Below are 23,159 nucleotides of genomic sequence, written 5' to 3' on the forward strand. Positions count from 1 at the left end.
CTCTGTCTTAAAAGAGAATCCCAAAAGAAAATGCCAAAACCAGTCCTGATTCATTTGCTTTTCCCCCTGGTTTGCAGCTCAGATCCCAGCTTTCTACATGGACACAAGTCACCTGTTCAGCACTCAGCATGCCCGTCTGGCTCCACCGTCCCTGGCTCAACAGCAAGGCTTCCAGCCAGGACTTTCCCAGGTAATTGGAGATGCCAGTGTGGATTTGGATTTTCTTTGTCTTTTGACAGTCTAAGCATATTGCCTGGCACTTCCCTGTTGAGTTTGTTGATTTGGTGGAGTTTTTCTGAGGTTTAAGTTGCACTGATTTTTGAGGTTTTCCAATGTTTCAATTCTTTGCAGCCCACCTCAGTACAGCAGATTCCAATCCCCATCTATGCACCTCTTCAAGGACAACATCAAGCCCAACTAAGTTTGGGAGCGGGGCCAGCTGTTTCTCAGGCTCAGGAATTATTCAATTCATCCCTGCAGCCGTATAGGTGTGTATTGCTCTACTCTGGCTATGTGATAACTGAGTAGTTGTGCTAACTCTTCATCTTCATTTAAGCCAAAGAATCGTCCTGAAATATAGTAAAAGTTTATCAAGAATTCAGTTTATGTATAAAACCTGCATTTTCTTTCTTTTTAGTGGTGCTTGAATTTTTTTTTTTAATCACTGTTGGCTCATTTTCTTTTGAATTCACCCATTAGTGTAATTTGGGTGTTGAGCACCCTTAAAGTTTGCCATGTCTAATTTTATTTCTTCCAAGATGATTTGGCTCCCAGTTCTTTGCAGATTGCTAATATGTGGTATATTGTCTTTTAGTTTTAAGAGACGATCAGCGAAATCTGCCAAACGTCGCATCAGTTAAAGGAACTCTTAAGATAATGTAGACGGTTTTGCGTCCGGCACTCTCCAGCATTCTTAACATTCCAGCACTTTGGTTTCTGAGGGGAGGAGTGAGATCCTAGGAGACGGGCTCGCCCCTCTGTGTACTTCCTGCTACCCACTTCTGTTGGGGATTCCCCTCCACTTCTAGCTACCTCCTGGTGACCCCAGAATAATTCTTGAGCATAAGGGTGATCTAAGGTTATCTCTGATTCCAATTCTTTTGCAGATCGCAGCAAGCCTTTATGCAGAGCAGTCTATCCCAGCCGTCCCCCGTGGTTCTGTCTGGTACGGCCTTGCATAACTTCCCAGCAGTGCAGCATCAGGAACTTGCCAAGGCACAGTCGAGTCTTGCGTTTCAGCAGACTTCTAACACCCAGCCAATCCCTATCTTGTACGAGCATCAGCTCAGCCAGGCTTCTGGCCTGGGAGGCTCGCAACTTATTGACACACATCTTCTTCAGGTAAGAAAAGTTAGAACTGAGCTATTGTGGTACCCTCATTAGTGAAGTAGTGAGGGTTCTACTTCATTTCTGGTCATGGGGTGGGCTTGAATTGAAGGTGTCGTTTGCACGATTCCTTTTTATCTGCTCAACGGTTTTTAATTCCTTAAATTTAAGACTCGAATTAGCTTTGAGGTGGACTGTCCTAAAAGTGAAAGACATTTGTAATGTGAAAGCAAATTATGCGTAAAGACATTTGTAACGTGAAAGCAAATTATGCATCCTCCTTACCTCGTTGGATATTATATGGGTAAAGTTAGAAAAATTGACGTGCAGTTTGGTCACTGGTGTCCAGTATGGTGCTCTGCCCGAAGAAAGTGCTTAGTAAAGAAGTTGCTCTCTTTAGCTGATTCTTGTGAAATGCTCACAGGTTTTCTTCCTTCAAGTGTTTGCCTTCTCTTATCTTCTCCTTTCCCTCTGCTCCAACCTGGTTTCCAATTCTGCCTACCCAGTTCCCTTCTGTGTTTTTTGGCTCAGAAGCTCCACAAGTGTTTCTGCGGGGTGGACCAAACTGGTATTTATGTAGGTAGTAATCTACACTTTATCCCAAGTGGCTCTCACCCTGAAACTGATCTCGTCTCAGATTTGACATCGCCCTAGGGAAAGCATTGCTTGGAAAGTCAGCAAAATCAACACTCTTTGTGAGCCTACTTTGTTAGGGTGTCCTGGCACTTAACCACTGTACTAGAAAACAAGTGGTAAATTTATCCAATTACCAAATTTTCTGTCTTTGTGCAAAGAAAATTTAAACAGTTTAAAGTGTAGAATGTGCCTTCTAGAAACGGTATTTATCAGTTTGTTGGGTAAATTGAAGCAATGTGTTTTTGGTTTGTGCAAAATGATAAGGCATTTTGTTAATGCTGCTGAGTCTTAGAATTGCTTGTGCTCTTTTTCCTAGGCTAGAGCAAGTCTCACACAAGCTTCAAATATTTACTCTGGACAGGTTCAACAGCCTGGTCAGAGCAATTTCTATAATACTGCCCAGTCTCCCAATGCTCTCCAGCAGGTAAACTATGGCATGGTAAATTTCCTCAATCTTACTTTTTTCATGTTGTTTGTCATTAATGTGTGAGAATGGAGAATGAATGGGCGGGGGGACGGGAGGGGGAGGGCTCTAGCTAAATGCAGATCCCACATTTTGGGAACAGTGAACATTTTAGAATTATAACTGCCAATGGCTAATGCCAGGCTAGCGCCTGGAGGCAGGTTTTGCTTGTCTGCAGGTTTCTACTATTCCCGTTTTTTTCAGCCACAGCCTTTTTAAATGATTATGTGCGCGATGGCTTAAAGCCAATAGTGGGTCGGGGCGACGGTGGAAATGAGCTCAGTGTCTTTGGCATTTTTACTGTGTAATGGTGAAAGTTTCAATTGTAGCCTGTTAATTTGCCTATCCTCTTTTAAGACAAGAGGTTTTGTCTAACAGCTCGGACTGATGGTGTACTCAATACTGGAAATGCTGTGTAGAATCCCACCTGGAAGACATTTAACATTGGCTGTGCCCCTGAACTATTCCCGGAACACGGGCACAGAGAACTTGAATTTTAACCATGATGTTCCTGTTCAATTAGGATCTCTTCTGGCATAATCACCCTTTCCTGAAAATGGTGATTCCTTTTAGAATTTGAAAATTACAGCTCAGACCAGCCCCACATTCTTTTTCTATAGAGGTTGGGTTTTTTGTAGTTTTTTGCTTTGGTTCGGAGGCAGTTGTGACAAGTTTTTGATCATTTATTTAACCTGCCCCATCCTAAAAATCGTAGCAGAATCACTGCTTTCCTATGCAACAGTGGTAGTCGGGCCACTATATTGCAAGCATTGACATCTTGTTCCCATAAGTTCCTTCACACCCAGCTGCTTTCCAAATGGTGGAATCATCTGCCGAGCAACAAGTCAGCTTTTCTTTTGCCTTGTGCAATTCCCTAGGTGGGGTTTACCATATCCATTCCTAGACCGTGAGCCCATTTTTGGGTAGGGATTGTCTCTTTTTGTTGCCGAATTGTACTTTCTAAGCGCTTAGTGCAGTGCTCTGCACATAGTAAGTGCTCAATTAATGCGATTGAATTGAATGAATGAACAGAACCGTGTGGCCTAGTGAAAAGAGCACAGGCCTGGGAATCAGAGGACCTTGATTCTAATCTCGGCTCTGCCACTGGACTGCTTTGAGACCTTGGACGAGACACTTAACTTCTGTGTCTCAGTTCTCTGGAGATTCAATACTTGTTCTCCCTCCCCCTTAAACTGTTAGCCCCGTGTGGGACCCGATTAACTTGTATATACCTCAGAACTTGGCACATAGTAAGCCCTCAATAAATACCGCGATTATCATTATAGTTATTAAACTCCTCTAGTGGAGGTGAATTTTGGAATTGTTTCTTCCTACAATTCTCTGCATTAAAGCAGCAAGGTCTAATGGAAAGAACGTGGGCCTCGGGGTCAGAGGACCTAGGTTCTAATCCTGGCTCTGCCGTTTACCTGCTGTGCATCCTTAGGCGAGTCACTTAACTTCTCTGGGCCTCAGTTCCCTCATCTGAGACATGGGGACTCATTACCTTTTTCTCTCTCTTACAAAGAGTGTGAGCCCCTTGTGGGACTCGATTATTTTGCATCTGCCCCAGTGCTTAATTCAGTACTTTGCACATAGTAAGCACTTAATAAATAGCACAGTCTTCATCATTAATAGTAAATCAGGCTCACTGTGGGCAAGGAAAGATTCTACAACTCATTTGTCCTCTCCCAAGCGCATAGTACAGTGCTCTGCACACAGTAACCGCTCAATAGCTATGATTGGTTTATTGATTGGTTTAGTCTGATTACAGTATGGGGCTGGCTTCAATTCACATTTCCTGCTGTCCTCCAGCGCTTGGCACATAGGAAGCACGATGTCGGTACCGTCATCGTCAGGACTATTATTTTAACCAAGTACCGGAATCCTATCCATTACTTCCTTAGCATAAATTGTTGCCCTTTTGGCGTTTTCCATAGAACTCCGAATTTTAAAAGGAAATCGTAATTACCCGTGAGGAAGTGGTGGCAAATGTCAAGGCCCCAGGCAACTGACAAATCGGTAGCCTGGTTCTGGGCCGCTCTTCTATCCCCAAGTCGTAGCCACCGAACTTCCTGTTTTGAAGTTGAAATGACGTGTGGGTTTGTAGGGTTTTGGGAGGGGGTCCCGCTTAATTCATGGGGAGGGAAGTCGTATAAATTTGAATGAATGAACGTGTTTGGAGGGTGTCATGTCACGGTGGGGATGTGTTTAACATGTACCATGTAAGTTGTTGAGCCTTCTGTGCTCCTGCTTTTCCAGGTAACAGTGCCATTGCCTGCTTCCCAGCTTTCTTTACCTAACTTTGGATCGACGGGGCAGCCTCTAATTGCTCTGCCTCAGACCCTCCAGCCCCCACTGCAACATACACCCCCACAGGCTCCGGCCCAGAGCCTCAATCGGCCCACGCAAGTAAGCCAGCCTTTTCGAGGATTAATCCCTGCCGGAGCTCAGCACAACATGATTGCAACTACTGGAAAGGTGAGTTAAGTGAATGGTCGACTGACCGTGATCACAGGGAATGTTCACAATTTTTGACAAGCGTCGCTAACTAATCGCATCGTGTCTGGAAAACCTCTCACAACCCCAGTAATTTTTCACTTCTAGGTTTTTAAATTAGACCTCAGGTGTACGTAAATTGCTTTGAAAATAAGGCTCCTTGAGTATTTTCCACTTGGGGTTGACTTCTAAAGAAAGCCTGTCCTTCTATCCTCCCCTTTGATATAAAGCATTCCTTATCTGTTCCCGATCCCTTGGATTTGGCAGGCCTGGGAGAGCTGAATTAGATGTAGTATCGTCTCCATCTTCCTGGTGCTGTTTGGTGATGGGTTCTAGCTAGGGCTTCCACGGTAATCGATGGTCTCTCGGCGGGGTGCCGAGAGCGAGATTCCCCCGTCCCGTCCGTTTGCGAGAAACCGAGTAGGGCAGCTTTTAACTCGACGTCGCCGATGGTAAAATCAGCTTCCTGCTTTTTCTCAGATGTCAGAGATGGATCTGAAAGCCTTTGGAAGCGGTATTGATGTTAAGCCAGGTACTCCTCCAATCGGTGGTAGAAGCACCACTCCGACGTCCAGCCCTTTCCGGTAAATGGACCTTTCCCGCTCGATAGGTAGCAAGACCCCAAAAGCGCTGCGAGGGGAAGCCTTTGAGCGTAGACTTCCAAGGGGGGGGTGAGGGGAGATACGTAACTCTTAACCCAGTCCTATGGCTCAGGCTTCAGAAGGTGTTCTAAGCATGCCCTGCTGCTCCTCTCCCATCTTGCCTCTTTGCCCATGTCCGCTTTAAGGTTAGGAACGCTAAGTGGCGGGAGCTCGAGTCCGGTGGTCCCAGGGCTGGCAGACTGGCTTACACTCCCACCTTCCCTATCTCTTCCCTCATTTCCTCCCCCCGCACCTGGAAAGAAGGCGAGGTGCCCCTTTCCTCCCCTAGTTCCCTGCCCTGGGGTGGCGATGCGCTTCGAAGCCCAGTCAGCAGAATCACCCACCCAATCCCCAAGTGGCCCTGCTCCCCAGGGGGTGGGGCGTAGGGGCAGAGGGTCACACCCCCTCGGCGGGGTTCTCTCTCCAGCGGATTAACAGTTGGACCCGCTCCTCCTGTCGGTTCTCCCGTCAGGGTCCGTTCGCAGGAATGCTAGTCGTTCGTACCGTTGGCATTCCTAACTGATGTCGGCTTCTTTCGAAGGGCCAGTTCTACAAGTCCCAACAGCCAGTCCAGCAAAATGAACAGCATTGTCTACCAGAAGCAGTTCCAGTCCGCAGCTGCCACTGTGAGGATGACCCAGCCGTTTCCTCCCCAGTTCGCACCCCAGGTGGGCAGAAGTAGACGAGCAACAGTAGTTCTGTTCAGAATGAACCTCCAGTCCGGTTCACTGCTACTCGGTCGAGCTGCCAAGCGTAGCCCGTTCGGAGGCCCAGATGTTCACTGCGGTCGTTCCTTTCATTGTCGCAGGTCGAGGGTCGGTAGGCTCGAGCCAGCTTTTCTTCGCCCTTGCTTTCCCCTCTCGGTGCCATTTAGGAGATCCGAGGTCTAGCCCCGCAGGGAGGGAGTCTCGCCGGTGCGAGCGGACAGGAGAGGCAGGAAAGCTTACCAGGTTCCCCACACAACTCCGACAGTTTCGTGCAAGACCTGGGGTTTGGTTTTGGTTTTGTTTTGTGTTCTTTGTTCTTTTGTTTCTCTTGGAAAAACCGAAGTCTTCGGAGAAGGGTCCCAGTGCTTGTGGTTGAAGTTTCAGTTCCGGGCCTTTTTCGGCATATACCGTCTTCCCCTGAATCACGCTAAAGAGCTAACCGAGATTAATTCTTCCAGCACCACTTGATTATTTTTGAGAGGATGTTTGCGCTGTATACACTAGGACCACTTAACCTCGCTTTGGGTGGTTTGGTCCAGGTATGCTTCCTACCCATTGCGGCCGTCTTTCTTCTGGAGATGCCCTAGTAGCTTTTCTGTTGGGTGTTGTTTTTGTTTTTTGTTTTTTTTGTTTTTTTGTTTTGTTTTGTTGTTTTTTTTTTCTTTTCTTGTCAGAACTTGCAGCTGAGTTGCTAGAAGCGTGTGAAGCACCTTAGCATGATCTTGACCTAATTTTTCCATACTAGAACCTTGGAGCATGGCCTGTCTTACTCTTTGCCACTGTTAACCGAACGATCCAACCCTCACCCTTCCTTGGGGCATACCGGGCGCTAGATTTGCTCTGGGGTGAGCCAACCCGTGATCTAGGTGGCATTTTTTTTTTAACAGTTCGATGTTTTATGTTTTGTTTTTTTCCACTCAGATCCTCTCTCAGCCTAACCTGGTCCCTCCATTGGTAAGAGCCCCACATACTAACACCTTCCCAGCGCCTGTTCAGAGGCCGCCAATGGCACTGGCCAGTCAGATGCCTCCTCCGATGACCACAGGCCTCATGGGCCACCCTCGTTTGCCCCATGTGGCGAGGGGTCCTTGTGGATCACTATCTGGAGTCAGAGGCAATCAGGCCCAGGCTGCGTTGAAGGCCGAACAAGACATGAAGGTTAGTACAGTGTTCACAGCTGACAGGGCGAGAGCGTGTCTCCGAATCATGTCTTAAGATGCCTCTGGACCCTTAACATGTATCCAGGCATTCATTGTCTCCGTGGGCTTAGCACATTTTTTTACCCCTCCCCCCCCCCCCCCCACCCCACACCATTTGCAACTGTACTCAGTAGCAAGCCAATATTTTCGATCACGTGGCCAAGGGAGCTGTTTGGCAGTAATTACAACTGAAGGGAAATCTGAGTTTGGGCCTTTTGGAGGAGAAACAGGAAGTCCCTTTGGTTCACTGAGCTACCCTTTCCATCTTTCATCGAAGTGACGGCCCCGACTCTGAGGACCTGTCCAAATCGGTGTCGGTGGAGATCTACCGAGATTTCCTTACCGTTGTCAGTTGGATAAAATATTCTTCATTTTCTGTCTTGAACCGTTGCCCTGGGTTCCTCTTTACCTGCCACCTTCCCAGCAGCGACCGCTATGTCTCACTGCCTGGTTGAGTGACGGTATGTTGTGTATCTGGAAGAGCACTTCGGGATCCTTCAGGACAAAAGGCACTCCAGACTTCCGGGTACGGAAGATATTTAGGAGTCTGTGTGGGGACGACTTAGGCCTAGTTGGCAATGTCATGCGGTTGCCTTACCTGTGGATCTGGCACAGTCCTTTAGTTAACGGTTTTTCTTCAAACAGGCTTTCAGGTTGCTAGAATAATGCGGACGGGCTGTCCGTATCTAGGGATATTTAGAAGAACGAACCTTACTTGCTGTCTCTAAGGAAGACGAGAGTTCATAGTCCCACAGATCCGAACTAGATGTCTAGCATCTGAGTCATGCTTCTTTCGGGTCAGAACCGCAAGCTCTCAGACAAAGATGTGGACGTTCACCGTACGGACGTAAACCGACTCTGGCTTTTCTCAAGCCCATTTTGGCCGTGTGAAACTGGATGCGACACAGTATTCCCGTCCATTCATAGCCCGCTCATCAGAGTGGCAGCACAGATGAAAAGCTAGAGAAAACCGAGCTGGAGATAGGGGACCGGCCTAGGGGTGGTGGTTCCACTTAGCCACAGTTGCGCGGCAAGGTACCAGACTTCTCTTGTTGACTAGCTGCAAAGTAGACCCTCACCTATCTTTGGGTCTGTGAGCGGCCGAGGTCGCGTAACCGCAGGGCCCGAAGACGTTTTGACACCTACAGCCAGTGAGTAAGAAATAGGGCCCGTCGTCTAGGTTGTGGTGTGATCCTTTGCAGGTTGGCGTAAGTATCGGCGTATGCCTAAAAGCCACGCAGGAGTATTCTGCGTAGCTGATCCAAGGAATGGAGGCCGGCAGCCTGAATTTAAGGATTATGAAATGTAGTCTTAGTTTCTAATGACTGTGACACTCTTCCCCTGCAGGGGAGAGCGGTGGGAAGAAGACTCGGGAATCAGACTGTTGATCTCTGCGTCGGTAACGCTAGCGGAAGCGCTTGCTTGTAATTTTGCTTTGGCTCAGCTCTCGTTTTGTCGATCACTGGAAGCTCCAGACGAGTCCTCCCGTCCGTGCTCTCAAACTTACAAGCAAGCTCCCTAAATACATTGGAGTTAGTAGGCTGTGTTGCTCGTTGCAGAAAGGACTGAGTTCAAGGGAGCGGGCCGTTTGACTTGGGTGTCCCACCACGGTGAAGAGGGAGGTGGAGAGCGGCGGCGGGGGGAGGGAGGGAGCACCTCGTTTCCAGGCAAGGCTTGAAAGAGAAGCGATGATTTGTCGCCTTGCTAGTGAAAGGGTTTGCCTGCTGTCGCTCCCGTGTCTGTGTTGGTCCAGGCAAATCCTTCTGTGTTTTCAGTCGAGTCATTTCTTGTCTTTCAAGGCCAAACAGAGAGCCGAGGTTCTGCAGTCCACCCAGCGGTTCTTCTCCGAGCAACAGCAGACTAAGCCGATGGGAGGCAAGGCCCCGAAGGTGGACAGCGACACCGCCAAACCCTCCGAGCCTCTGACCGACCCCCCTGGCGTCTGCCAGGAGAAAGTCGAGGAGAAGCCCCCTCCCGCCCCAACCACGGCGACGAAACCTGTTAGAACTGGGCCAATTAAACCTCAGGCAATCAAAACTGAAGAGACGAAGTCTTAAAAGGCATTGGCTCGCCGTTGAAGGGGGTGGGGGGCGGGTGGGATGGCAGGGAAGGGGGACGGGAAGTGGGGGGGGGTCAGAGGGAAAGGACTGGGTTCGAATGACAGCGGCAGAAAACCGAAGCCGGAAGGGTAAGGCGACCTGCGACGTAACCCCGGCGGGGCTCGGAAACGTACGCGGTTTCGTAGGAGGTTTTTCGCGCCGTTACACGTAAGCAGCTTCAGCACAAGTCAAAACGGGGGCTCGGCAGCCCCTCTGATGCCACCAGAGACCCGGCTCGGGCCGCTGGCTGCTCTGCTCGTCTTGGTAGTCGGGATCGGGGCATCCCGTCCCCAACGTCCTCACCCTGACCCGTGTGCATCCCCTCCACGGAAGTAGAACAGCACTGTCGCGGGCCACACAGAACGAGAGAGAAGCGGCGGACACCCAGCTGGCCGAGCGGAGCCGGTTCCTCTCCGCCGCTCGTAGCCTGCGGTCGCCGCACCCGGTTTTTTTAGGCTCTCGGAGTTTTAAGCCCCGGAGGCGCCCGATGCCGGACGGAGTAGCCTCCTTTTTATTCTGGCAACTTGCTGCTGCTGATTTTGTAACGAGGAAACCGGGGTGAAGAAACACAATCATAGTACAGAAATTGATCTTCCTTGGCGGAGCGGCGGTGCCGTGTCCGGGGCCGACTTCCCCGTGAGCGCTTCCGCCTGGGCCCTCGGCCCGCTTGTCGCCACGGCGACGGCCTCACGGAGCCACAGGTGCTTAGAACTGGGTCGCCCGCGTCGCTGAAACACAGCTGCGTCCGACCACCCTTCCTGCCCACTCTGTGCTGGAAAAGTAGAATCAAGTCAAATAAATGCCTTTTTAATTGTATCCTCTAGTATTATAGTTGTAGGACAGTACTGTATTATACTTCTGTGAATGTAAAATATCCTGTACCTGCTTATGATACGTAGTAGTGACTGCTATACCAGAGCTGTTTTTAATGATGTCATTCTAGAGTTACGTTTTTTTTTTCCAGATGATGATTGAAAAGCTAATAAAAGGCGCCAGGTACCACATCAGTAACAGAATTTGCTGTTTTCTGGGATTTTTTTTTTTTTTACTTTTTTCTTTTTTTTTTTTTTTGGAAATGAAGAGTGAGCTGAAAGTAATGTGTATAATTTTGTTCAGATGACTGCAGAACCTGGAAAGGCTGTTGCTGCTATTGATGCCTAGCGAATCGCTATTGGTTATCTTTTTATATAAATATATATATATAATTTGAACTTTTGGAAACTAGCTGTGATGTCAACTTTGGGGAAAAAAAAGTATCCTACTTGTACTGTGTTAAGTTGGCATTGTACAGAAATTAACAGCCATATTGGTCTAGAAACGTTAAACTTAATTTTTTTTCCATTTGTACAGGGGTAACGCACTGTATTAAATATGTAAGGTCTTATTTACATGGGTTTGATTACAGAAACTAATAAAGTATTCTCTAAATAATGAATCTTCAAAGCTCTAATCTATTCAGGTAAGAAAAACAAGCCAGCGGCTGACTGGCTTCTCCAAGCCACACGTTGCCCAGGGGGTTTGGTTCTTATCTTGCCTTTTTTTTTTTTAATAGATCCTTTGGTGGCCCAGTTGTCTTCCCAGTTGAAACTGGAGCTGGGAGGGCTCGGGGGCAAGGCAGGGGAGTGAGTTTCTCGAAGTGATGGTTCGTGACGGGGCTGTGGGTTGGTTGGTAGGGTCCCTCAAGAGAAAAGAAGTGTGGCACAAGATGGGTAGTTTGACTCCGGAGCCCCTGGGTTTGAAATTCCTTTACCTAGATTAAAAAAAAAAAAATGGAAATAGCCTTCTTTGGCTTGTGGGGAAACTACACACCCGGCAAGAGTAAACTGGTGACACTGGAGTTTGCACTAATCCACCTTAGGTACATGAGCTCTTCTGAGCTGGGTATTTATAGAATTCACCTAGGAGTCAAGTCTTCTGAAGCTATCGGTCGTGTCTGGGCCAGTTGGAGTGGCCAGTTGGAGTTCCTGAAGTGTGATCACCAGGTACACCGCACAGTGCAGCTGGTTTCCGTTCCTCAAGTCTGGATGTATCTTGGGGTGTCTTGCCACAGATGGATGCGAATTGGTTCTGCTCCAGAACTAGTCCTTTCGCCTCCTTTGTTCCTGGCAGTTCTCCTCCCTTTCCTTGGTTACCCCGAACTTGGTTCCTTCCCTTGTCTTGCTGTGCTGCAAAGACCAAACCAGCAGATTGTGTCCCCTCAGAGCGAGAGGTCTGGAATCACTGGGGTGGGTGAGTTCTCACAGGCTGACAGAGCTTCACCCCAGTGGCGTGTGTCGGCATGGTATCCAACCAGTGGACCTCTCTGACTTGGGCGTTTCACATTGGTTACGAATCTGTCCTTACTATTCTTTCCTCTCCCACTCCGGCCCCAGAGTGAGGGAAGCTTCCCATCTCCCGAGCTTGGCCAGAGCGGCTGGTCGCCTTTGGGTCTAAGATCTGAGAAGAGATTCGATTTGGGCGCCAGATTGGGGTGGCTTTATGCTTCCGGGTCTGTAGGTGTAGAACCGCAAGTCAAGTCCGATATCAAGCTGGCCAGCTTGGAATTGATGTGGAATTGAAATTGGAGAAGCAGCGTGGCTCAGTGGAAAGAGCCCGGGCTTGGGAGTCAGAGGTCATGGGTTCAAATCCCCGCTCTGCCACTTGTCAGCTGTGTGATTGTGGGCAAGTCACTTCACTTCTCTGTTCCTCAATTCCCTCATCTGTAGAACGGGGATTAAGACTGCGAGCCTCATGTGGGACAACCTGATTACCCTGTACCCCAGCGTTTAGAACAGTGCTCTGCACATAGTAAGTGCTTAACAAATACCAACATTATTATCTGGGAACTATTCTGACACTCCCCGTAATGCTCCCGTCTGCTCTGGACCCCTTTCCAGGGACTTCACAGTTTTCCCAGATCCCTCCTGTGATTCCTGTTGACGAGAGGTCCCGTGTGGTCCTGCTGCTTCTCCCTCCTCCCTTTCTTGGCCCCTGAGGCTTCGGGGAGTGATCTCATTTTCCTTTGGGATCCTGAGATACGTGACCTAGTGGGAAGAGGTTTGGCCTGGAAGAAGACTAGGATTCTAATCCAGGATCCTCCATTTACCTCCTGTTAAACCAGGGGCAGATCACTTCATTGTACCTCACGCTCCTCATCTGTAAAATGAGGATTCAATTTCTCCCTCCTCCTTAGACTGTGAGCCCCATGTGGGATGGGCTGGGTCCAACCTGTTACCTTGCATCTATCCCAGTATGTACAGTGTTCTGCCCAAAGTAAGTGCTTAACATACATTTATTACTTTTAGTCCCAGCCCTGCAACTGGTCTGTATGACTGTGGACAAATCACTTTAAACCCCTCTTTCTTTAAGTTTTCTTATCAATAAAATGCCTGTTTACTCTCTTTCTTAGACTGTGATTTGGTAATCGTCTATCAATCTCAGTGTAATGTTTGCTCCATGGTGCTCACTGAATGTCGTCATTCTGATTTTCATCAGAGTAAGAGGATAAGCAAATCACGGATCTCTTCTGCTAGAAGATAAGACTCCAAGACCAGTGGTCTCTGAAAGCCAGCGATTCTGAGTGGTGGAGGGGATAGGAAATCTACTGGTTACTGGTTATTTCTGTCAAAGTTCTCAGGTGGCATTATAGATACAGGAGAGGGGCAGCCCTCTGGTTGGGGAACTTGCCCAAGATGGTGATGGCAGATCCTTGGGGAAAAAAACAGCCCGGCTCACTTCAGAATGGGGTGTGGGGAGTGGAATTTTGCTCAGTTGAACGAGAGACAATCGGTTATGGCTCCGAACTCAGCGTTATGGGGTCGACGTGAAGTTGGCACCGGAGATCTGGTTTGTGGCTAGAGTGAGCCACTGAAGCCTCCGGAGTGAAGTCCAATTTGATGCCCTTGGAGAATTTAACAGCGTTTAACGCTTTGGAGAAGGTGGACCGGCAGAGTGGATTGGTGGAGCAGAAAGTAGGAGGCCGATCTGGCGGATAAAGCCCTCCCTGCTGAAAGGCCAAACCATGTCTGAGCTGTAAGCGGGGTGTGGCAGTGATGTAGTCCGTGCGGCTTCCCCACGGAGGCCTCGGGTCTCGTGCCCACTGTGAACAGACGACGGATGCCTCTTCATCCTGAATAGTGCCAAGGGCAGGGACAAACTTAGCTCCCACCCTGGACAAATCATGGCGCTCGAGAGAAAAAGGGTGACTGAGATTATTAGCTCCTTTAATAATAATCATGGTATTTGTTGAGCACTTACTATGTGTGAAGCGCTGTTCTAAGCGCAGGGGTCTTGTCTACCCACTCTTTCCCAAGTACTCTGCACATGGTAAGCACTCAAATCTCACTGACCGATTGGTTGAATCCCCTGGCTTAAAAAAATAGAGGAAGACGGGAAATAATGCAGCCAGAAGACCTGGGACTACACACAAAATCGACTATTTCCTGAAAATTTAATCTTACATTGCCGCAACCTTCTGGAGGCCTATAGCATGTCCTTCCCATCATATTCATGAGGTTGGTTAGAACATATGATCTTCCCGTTATTATTTCCCAATTACCTGAAGTCATCAGTAGCCAGTGGCAGATAGGGAAGCAGTGTGGCTTAGTGGAAAGGATACAGGCCTGGGAGTCAGAGGATGTGGGTTCTAAACCTGCCTCTGCCTCTTGTCTGCTGTGTGACCTTGAGCAAGTCACTTAACTTCTCTGTAAAATGGGGATTAAGACTGTGAGCCCCAGGTGGGACAACCCAGTGACTTTGTGTCTACCCCTGCGCTTAGAACAGTGCTTGGCACGTAGCAAGTGCTTAACAAATACCATCATCATTATTATTATTATTATCCTGTTGAAACACCAGACTCTTCTACCCCAATTCCTGAAACATCTGAGATTTACCAAGTTGAAGCCCAGAACTGGTGTAAATAAACTGGAGTGGGGAGAGCATTATCCCAGGATTTACAAACTTGAGTTGTGTAGCTGAGAAAGGAGGAGCCAAGCTGCTTTGTAGGAGTGTCCCTGACTCTCCCCCCGCCCCAAATCTCAGTGGCAGATCAGATGAGGTTGGGGAAGTGCATATTTCACCAGGACTTTGGAGGCGAAGAATATATGTTGGAGGTCTTGCTTTCTGAATAACCCTTTCGCCTTCACCCCTCTCTGAAGAGTTCAACTGTTTTAGACACATCTTACAGGTGCTCTGCCAATGAAGGTGCTTGATTATCTCCAGAAGTCCGCCACTGTACCACGGGCGTACACCGAAAGCAGTTTATCAGATGGGGAGTCTGAGGGAAAGGCACGAACGAAGTCACTGGCAGAATTGAGGCAAGGGCTTAGTCCAGCAATATGTGGTTCAGGCTGTGTCCACTGTGGCCATGTTCATTCTACCTGACATTTTGACGTTGATCCCTGCACCCCTAACTAGAGTCAGGCTTCCCCTCATAGTCTGGCCACTCCTACCTGCCATGTCTGCTTTGTAGCTTGGGCCAACCTGGGAATCAAGAATAGAAATCCTACTGGACTCGGTTAATGGGAAAGCAGACACCATGATGCCTTTAGTTTTTTTCCACAGAGGTGGGCAATGCCAGTGGCTGGGCCCGAGAGCATCCCCACCGACTTCTCCGACCAACCCCAGTTGGCAGGTGCCACCTGCTTGGAGAGTTTTCAGGACTCCCTTGGAAGGGTCCTAGCTCCGCAAAGACCCTTTTTTCAAGTGAGCAAGGGACTGAAGGGGTGACGGCATGTTGGGGAGAGAGGAGAGAACTGGTTCTCTTCCAGGGGCCGAGGAAGAGGGGGACTGTGGGATACTGGGGAGATGGAGTGGAGGAGAGGTCGGTCTATACTGGACCACACGGTGCCTCCCTGGGCCAGGCAGCTTGGACTGCCCCTCCACCCCCCCCCCCACCATCAGGCTGATTTTCCCCCGGGCACTGCCCCATTGGGGATGCAGTATCAGCAACGTGGAATGTGTAGAAAAGATGGAAGGTTTGGCACCTGCTCACCAGCTGGCTGTTCATCCCCAAATGCTGGTTTGTCCTGCCCAGAGACAGAACCCCCACCCCAATCAACAGATCCCAGCGGTCAGTGACGCTCCCAACGGAGGCCAACTGCCACTCTCTCCCCGTGTTCTGGCCTGATTGGCTTCTCTCCCACTCCCTCACAGACCGGAGTCTGCCCAGTTCAACAGTCTGGTCGGCGGACCCCACAAAACATCCTCTTTGACCAGCAAATCGTGCTTTGGCTTCCCCGTGGCAGAGGCTGAAGATATTTTCTCAAAGTCCCACTGACCGGATCTCACTGTGCCCCCTGATTTCTTTGTGGTCGTGGACGTTTGGCCTGAGGTTCATTCAGGACTTTCTACGTGCCAGGACTAAACCTTGGGATGGGTAGAATATAAGTGGACTCTGCCAGGAGTTACTCACCAGCTGATTTCTGGGCTTCATTTATAAGTGGAGTTCAGCCCTCTGCCCAGGTGACTCAGATCTTCTTAATGATGAATTTGTGGCCGTGGTATCCGCCTCCCATCCCCCAATTCCTCTCGCTTCAGGGGGTATTTGCCATCGCCCTCGCTCGTTCAAGGCTGTTGCCATTAAACCTGAGCAAGCCAGACCTCTCTGCCACACTAGAGAGGCAGAGGTGGTAATTTGAAGTGCCGAGTTCCGAGTAATGACTTTATTGATTCCTTCAAAGTGAGCTGAAGAACAAGAGAAGTGGGTGAATGAGACCAACCAAGTTAAGTAGGTGAGTTTTGAGATTTGTAACATTTACAGGGTAAAGAAGGGAGCCTTGATTAGTTCTCCATCTCTGAGAGAGACTTTGTAGTATGTGGTACTTGCATGGCAAGCTCCGAATAGTATTGAACCTCTCGTGCTGACAGGGTTTAACGAACTCGAATCAGACTTCGATTACATCACTAAGATGACCTCACATCGGCATGTCTGGAGACTTATCGATTATATTTAACTTACTATGTGCAGAGCACTGTTCTGAGCACTTGGGAGAATACAATATAACCGAATTGGTAGACCCCTTCCCTGCCCATTACAAGCACATTCTAAAGGAGCTTATCCATGCTGGTGTGTATTTTCCAACTTTGACCCACTCCTGCCTATCCATGGAAACCTGAAAAAGAGTAGGAATAATTGAAATCCCCAGCTAAAGACCTCTTTCTTACTAATGGCTTCTGAAATCATAGGGCGTACAGTGCTTTTTACTTGTTCTTCCTGTACCTCTGTATCACTAGTCAGGAATCAACTAACCCTAGTACTTATTAGGCTCTTCCTCTGGGCCAAGCACTATGCTAAATGCTGGGGCAGATAACAGGTTAGATCAGACCCAGCCCCAATCTGAGGAAAGGTCAGCAGGTGTCCTTCCCATTTCACAGATGAGGAAGTGGAGGCCCAGAGCCTTTAAGTGCCTTCCCCAAGGTCTTTCAGCTGGGACTAGAACCAGGCACTCTCAGATTTACAGTTGTAGTCTTTTTGTCCCTTTGGTTCCCTGCTACATCATCTTGAAATAAAAGGCCCAGGTAGAGTAATCTGCAACCTGGCTCATTAATGTCTAAACTGTGCTCTGCTAGGAGCCCACATTTTGAGTTCCTGCAGTTTTCAGAACTTTGGAATGTTTTCTAAACTGACAGCCATCACTTCAGTAGCTCGCTGGGAATGGATAAGATGGTGGAGCACCGAGGGAAACTGGGGAGGCTCTCTACTCTTACAAAAGGGGAAACTTTGGGGGTGGGGACGGAAGGGAACAAAGCCTGAGAGCAGTGTTAATTCTGCATTTCTTAACCCAGCTTTGTGACTCTGTGGCAGGGAGGCTGGTGATGTGATCCGTTCCTGAACCTTCCTTAACGGCTGTGAGCAATCCAGCAACAGGCGAATGTGTGTGATGGGGGGTGATGGGTTCCTGAAATGGGGAAGAGGGCAGCGGGTGGGGCCTCTCGACCAGATTTAAATGGTAGAGATGTGCTCATTTCCACCCACGCGAGTCCTCGTCTCACGGCTCCCATTGGCTATTGATTAGAGAGGATGACTTGTTTCCATGGAAATAAAAACGAGCCCAAGGGCCCCTTTTCATTAGGGAAAGGAGGTCACCTGCTCTCAGCCTTTGAAATGCAAAAGGGGAGAAATGCTTTATCTACAATCAACCGTTGAAGAAGGCAGTGAAGCCTTCTCACCTCGCTCCGGTGGGTGAAATGGCCAAACCGCTTAATGTTAATCGGGGTATTTGTTCATACCGGTTATTCACTTGCAAACTAGAGTCAGTTGCTTGGGGGGCAAACGGGGTTACCGAGCTCCGTCGTTTCAGGTAGGGCTGTAGAGCACTTGGCTGCCAGGGGAGAGAAGGAGAGGCAGTGGGGGAAGAGGAGGGATTGGCCGTGTTCCTACTGAGACTCCTGAGTCTTGCCCCTTGGGGTAGGTAAGTGCCCCCTTTCCTCCTTTCACGACGTCCTGAAAATAGAAGCAGTGGCCTAGTGGGAAGAGCGTAGCATTGGGAATCAGAAGACCTGGGTTCTAATCACAGACCTGCTAATTGCTGGTTGTGTGACCTTGAGCAAGTCACTTTATTTTTCATCACCTCATCTGGAAATGAGAATTCAATACCTGTTCTCCCTCCTACTTGGACTTGGCGTCCCACGTGGGTCAGGGAGTCTGCCCCGCCTGACTGAGTTGAGAACAGTGCGTGAGGCGTATTAAGCACTTAACAAATACCAGGGGGGGAAAAGTGCTCTGGCCTGGGAATCAGGAGACCTGGATTCTGATCCCAGTTTCACCCCTTGCCTTTTGTGGGACCTTGGGAGGTGCCCTTCTCTGGGGCTCAGCATCTTCAGTTATAAAATGGAGACTGAATAGCTGCTCTCCCACCCCTTCTGATTTTGAATGAGCTCAGGACTGGCAGTCAGGAGAGCTGGCTTCTGATCCTGGCTTCTTCATTTGCTTGTTGGGATACTTTGGGCCAGTCATTGAACTTCCCTGTGCCTCAGTTTCCTAATCGGCACAATAGATTGTTCTCCCTCCCTGTCAGTGAGCTCCGTGAGGGACGGGGACTTTGTCCGACCAGGATATCTTGTATCTATCCCGGTGCTTAACGTGGTACTTGGCACATAGTAAGTGCCTTACTTACTATTATTATTACTAACCATAATTATTACTGTAAGCAGCCTGGCCTATCCGCTAGAGCCCAGGCCTGGAAGTCAGAAGGGTCTGGGTTCTAATGCTGGCTCTGCCACTAGTCTGCAGGGTGACCTTTTCTGGCCCTCAGTTACCTCATCTGTAAAATGAGGATTAAGGCGTCAGCCTGATGTGGGACAGGGACTGTGTCCAACCTGATTAGCATGTACCTACCCTAGGGCTTAGCACATAGTAAGCACATTGTGATTATTAATCATAATGATGGTATTTGTTAAGCGCTTACTATGGGCCGAGCATTATTCTAAGTGCTGGGATAGTTCCAAGGTAATCAGGCTGTGGGGCTCATAGTCTTAATCCCCATTTTGCAGATGTGGTAACTGAAGCACAGAGAAGTCAAGTGACTTGCCCAAAGTCACACAGCTGATCAGTGGCAGAGTGGGATTAGAACTCACAACCTCTGACTCCCAAGCCCCTGCTCTTTCCACTGAGCAACACTCCTTCAAACTAAACCTCTCTGAGCTAACCATCCCTACTATGGGCACTAGCTCTCAGGGGTCAAAAAGTGATTTATCTGATGTACATCCCAGGACTTGGCATGCAGTTATTAGTCACCTGGCTATCCATCGTCTCATCAGCCTGGCGATGGTTACTCTCCCTGTTTTTTCCCTCCACCACTTAGATCATGGGCATTTTAGGCAGAAATGTTGGCTGTACACAATCACCTCAAAGCTTTTAGGGGTATGAGAGGCTCATGTCACTGTTCCTATTTGTTTTTCAGATTTCCTCAACCATGAGCGAGGCCCTGGAGTTAATGGCGGTGGCTCCCGAGGCCACGGTGATCAATGGTATTACCCTCCCACCCCAGGACTTCGCCTTGGAGGTGTTCAGACGCAGGTCCATCATGAGCCAGAGGTACTTTAAGGAACTTTTCCTTGTTTGCCAAAGTTTGACTTCTGGGGAGAACAAGTGCAAATCTAACTCGGGCACCGTTGGCGGGGTGGACTGTCTCAGATGGCTTGAATAAGTTATCCGCCTCCCAGAGAGGGCCCGCAAACCGTCATCTTAGGAAATCATGGTTCTCCTCCTGATGGGTTAACTGGGTGAAGACCTCGTGCTGGTTCCGGGTGGTCTTGGGCTACCAAAGGGAGCTTGTGCCACTTGTGATCTCTGATGCTCCTGAGGCAGTGAGGAGGCAAAGATTCCACTGGAACACTGTCAGGGCCAGTAGGGGAACCGAGGCAAGTTTCCCCAGTGACTGTTGACCTGTTTGCATTTCCTGGTAGGATACTGAACTGGAATGAGAATGGAGGCGATGCTGGAAGGACCCCCTGCCACTTGGGGGACACCCCTCTCCGTGGAAAGATCTCCCCGATCTTCACGGTCCCCCCGCCCCCTCCCCCATCTCCTTCTGAAGACTCCACAGGGGCCAATCCTACTGTGTGTGTGAAGGACCAGCAGTCTGAGGGAAAAGGGAACTAGCTAAAGGAAAACACTTGCTTCTTTCATCCTGCTTTGCTCAGAGAAACACGGACAATTTCCGCTTGTCCTTGGAATTCACCCTTCTAATATAGAGTGGCTCCTCCTCCCCCCAGACCCACAATGCCCCCTCCCCCGAGACTGTCACTCGATTCACGTGATTGTTATGATTCACGTACATGGTTTTCATACATGACTTTTACTTGATGACATTTTGTACTGTTCTGTGTCTGGAAGCAATAAAGTCTTAAGAGTAGAAGACCTTGTAGCTGTACCTTGCTACTAATTCGAGGGAGGAGAAAGCCATCTGGACTTGGGAGGGAGTTCCGGGTGCCTTGATTAACAAAACTAACCCCGTGGAAAAGAGTCCAGAGGAGTTTTCCTAATGATACTTGTTGAGCTCTATGTGCCAGGCACTGAATTAAGTGCTGGGTAGCTACAAGAAAATCAGGTTGGACACAATCCGTGTCCCACGGCGGGATCTCAGTCTCAATCCTCATTTCGCGGGTACGGTAACTAAGGCACGAGAGAAGTGAAGTGACTTGCCCATGGTCACACAGCAGATGAGCAGAGTGGGGGGTTAAAACCCAAGTCCTCTGATTCCCAGGCCCAGCCTCTTTCCATTAGATCACCCTGAATAGTGATAGGTAGTAATTCCTATGGGGGCTGTATTAATTGGCCTTTGTGAAGGGAAAGGGAATGCTGGAAAGGCACACAGATAAGTTGCTAGAAAGCTGTGGCTCTTCAGGATAAAGAGGCTACTCTGGAAGTATCCTGAACTCTGAAATTTCCACAGAACTGATGGAAAGCAACATGGTCTAGTAGAGCACAACCCTGGAAGTCAGAAGGACCTGGGTTCTAATTCCAGCTCCGCCACTTGTCTGATGGGTGACCTTGGGCAAATCACTTCACTTCTCTGTGCTTCAAATTCCCTCATCTGTAAAATGGGGATTAAGACTGTGAGCCCCAGGTGGGACGTGGAAGTCGTCCAACCTGATTAGCCTGTATCTACCCCAGCACTTAGCACGTAACAAATACTTTATATTTAAAACAGAGGAAACAAAGATTCTTCACACAGCTGAAGCTCATCAGCTTCCTTCCAAGCCTGGCAGGCAGAGGACACCACAGTTGAAATGCTGATCTCTTTAACAGGGGAAGGAAAGGGTTGCTTTAATAGCAGTCTTCCTACTGGGTCCTGTTTGAGGGTGGAAACTTTCAAGAATAGCCAGGATGGCTGGTCCTGCACTTCTTGAAGAATCTTTTACCAGAACAGTATTTATTGAGCACCCAGAACGGGCAGCTCCCTGCACTGGCTGCTTGAGGTACCAGTTTTCAGAGAAACACAAAATGGCCTTAAGAGCTAGCCGGGCAAACAAGGCTTGAAGCATAAATACATACTAAATATGTAAGTACAGCTCATTCTTCCATCCTGCCCATTTTCCTCTGCACATTTTGGATAAATGCAGTAGCAGAATTAAGGAATGGTCTTTTGACCACCTGCAATTGACTGACTACAGGGAGATGTGGCTTTGAATGTGGTGAGCATGACATTACGAGTGTTTTCCTTAGTGCGAGGCTTTGCAAGAATGGGAATCTGGCATTATGGGAGAACTGACTGTCTTTATCTGATATCCGCTAGTTTCTTGACAGACAGATAACTGAGAAAGAGGTGGAGATGAGTTGATTTGGAAGCGGTTAATCTGGCAAAACGGCACGGAGGTCATGAGGGTTTTGTTTTGTCTTTGTAGTAACTCTGACAGGAAAGAAATGATGGGAAATATCCTTCCGGGCAAAGAGAATGATGTGCTGTGGACTGAGGCCAGAGGCATGTTTTGGCTTCTGACAAGGGGTCAAATTTTAACAACTTTTGATAGTTATGGATGCAAATATGACCAGGCCATGACAACATGAGAAGCAGAGTAGCCTAGTAGAGCATGGGCCTGGTAGTCGAAAGGACCTGTGTCCTAATCCCTGCTCTGACACTTGTCTGCTGTGTGACCTTGGGTATGTCACTTCACATCTCTGTGCCTGTTACCTCATCTGCAAAATGAGCACTGAGTCTTATGGGGACATGGACTTTGTCCAATGTGATTAACTTCTATATGTCCCAGTGGTTAGTACAGCACCTGGCACATAGTAAGCGCTTAAATGCCATAACAAAAAAAAAAGGTATTGAACTGTTTGCCCTAAGGCCAGAGTTTTCACTGGGTGACTCCTGAGTGTTAATGACTTACCTCTTTGGTGATTGAAACATTGCTGATGTGTAGAGATAGGCCAATAAGAAGGCTTTTACAGGAATCCGGTGGTAGAAGTAGAGACTAGGGCCGTGCCAGAGAATGGAGGGGAAACAAAATAATCGCACTGGTGAATGAATTAATGAGTCATATTTATTGAACACTTAACTTGTGTGCAGGATTCTATAAGCAGTGCAGCACTGTATGCCTGTCTGTAACGGGTATTTACAGCTTAGAAACTTTCTGGCAAAGAAGGGAATCTGTTCTTCGGCCTGTTCAGCTGCAGCAGTCTCTTCTAACACACTCAGATGAGAAGTGGATAGGTCATGGGTTCCTTCCCTGAGCTGAATCGCCCACCTCCGTGTGTCTTGGTGTCGAAACTAAGTGTGCTTAAACCTCTCAAAATGCAAGGAGACCTCCCACCCCCATCCAATGATGCACTCTTCTCCAAGTTAAGCATTTTACTGACCTGAGGTCACTCGTACTCATTTTAATTTCTTTCAAAGAGGTACCGAGTCCCTGAAGACATCCCCAGTGGTTTAGACGAGGGGCGACTCTGTTGGAGTTTTTCCACCTAGGCACAGGGTGGCCAGCCCCAAAATTGTGTCATTTAAGTTATAATGTTATGCTAAGCACTGGGGTAGATACAAGGTAATCGGGTCCCACATGAGGCTCACAGTCTAAGAGGGAGAACAGGTACTGAATCTCCATCTTACGCATGAGGGAACCGTAGCACAGAGAGGTTAAGTGACTTGCCCACGGTGACACAGCAGATAAGT

General features: G+C 48.6%; 2 protein-coding genes across 14 annotated transcripts in view; both read left to right on the forward strand.

Moving 5' to 3' along the window:
- The window catches only part of PRRC2C (proline rich coiled-coil 2C), a 51,947-nt gene extending 40,945 nt beyond the window's left edge, over nt 1–11,002 (forward strand). For 5 of the 11 annotated variants that reach the window (XM_029081104.2, XM_029081105.2, XM_029081110.2 and 2 more), the window contains 10 exons: nt 78–190; nt 352–488; nt 1,107–1,341; nt 2,279–2,401; nt 4,685–4,903; nt 5,402–5,505; nt 6,104–6,230; nt 6,728–6,808; nt 7,191–7,427; nt 9,268–11,002. In XM_029081104.2, the coding sequence (XP_028936937.1) occupies nt 78–190; nt 352–488; nt 1,107–1,341; nt 2,279–2,401; nt 4,685–4,903; nt 5,402–5,505; nt 6,104–6,230; nt 6,728–6,808; nt 7,191–7,427; nt 9,268–9,525 (1,634 nt within the window). In that variant the 3' untranslated portion in view covers nt 9,526–11,002. The remainder of the gene's footprint in view (nt 1–77; nt 191–351; nt 489–1,106; nt 1,342–2,278; nt 2,402–4,684; nt 4,904–5,401; nt 5,506–6,103; nt 6,231–6,727; nt 6,809–7,190; nt 7,428–9,267) is intronic. The other 6 variants (XM_029081106.2, XM_029081107.2, XM_029081109.2 and 3 more) reach the window with 6 other exon arrangements.
- A 4,694-nt stretch (nt 11,003–15,696) lies between these two features.
- The window catches only part of MYOCOS (myocilin opposite strand), a 54,813-nt gene continuing 47,350 nt past the window's right edge, over nt 15,697–23,159 (forward strand). The window contains exons 1-3 of one of the 3 annotated variants that reach the window (XR_005660906.1): nt 15,716–16,277; nt 19,449–19,582; nt 19,954–20,405. Coding sequence is in view for 1 of the 3 variants with exons in the window: in XM_039914325.1 (XP_039770259.1) it covers nt 19,461–19,582; nt 19,954–20,149 (318 nt within the window). In the remaining 2 variants the exon portion in view is untranslated. Of the gene's footprint in view, nt 16,278–17,626; nt 17,725–19,448; nt 19,583–19,953; nt 20,406–23,159 lie in introns of those variants that run through there. The other 2 variants (XM_039914325.1, XR_005660907.1) reach the window with 2 other exon arrangements.

Source organism: Ornithorhynchus anatinus, chromosome 16 (genome assembly GCF_004115215.2).
Source record: "Ornithorhynchus anatinus isolate Pmale09 chromosome 16, mOrnAna1.pri.v4, whole genome shotgun sequence".
Lineage (NCBI taxonomy): Eukaryota > Metazoa > Chordata > Mammalia > Monotremata > Ornithorhynchidae > Ornithorhynchus > Ornithorhynchus anatinus.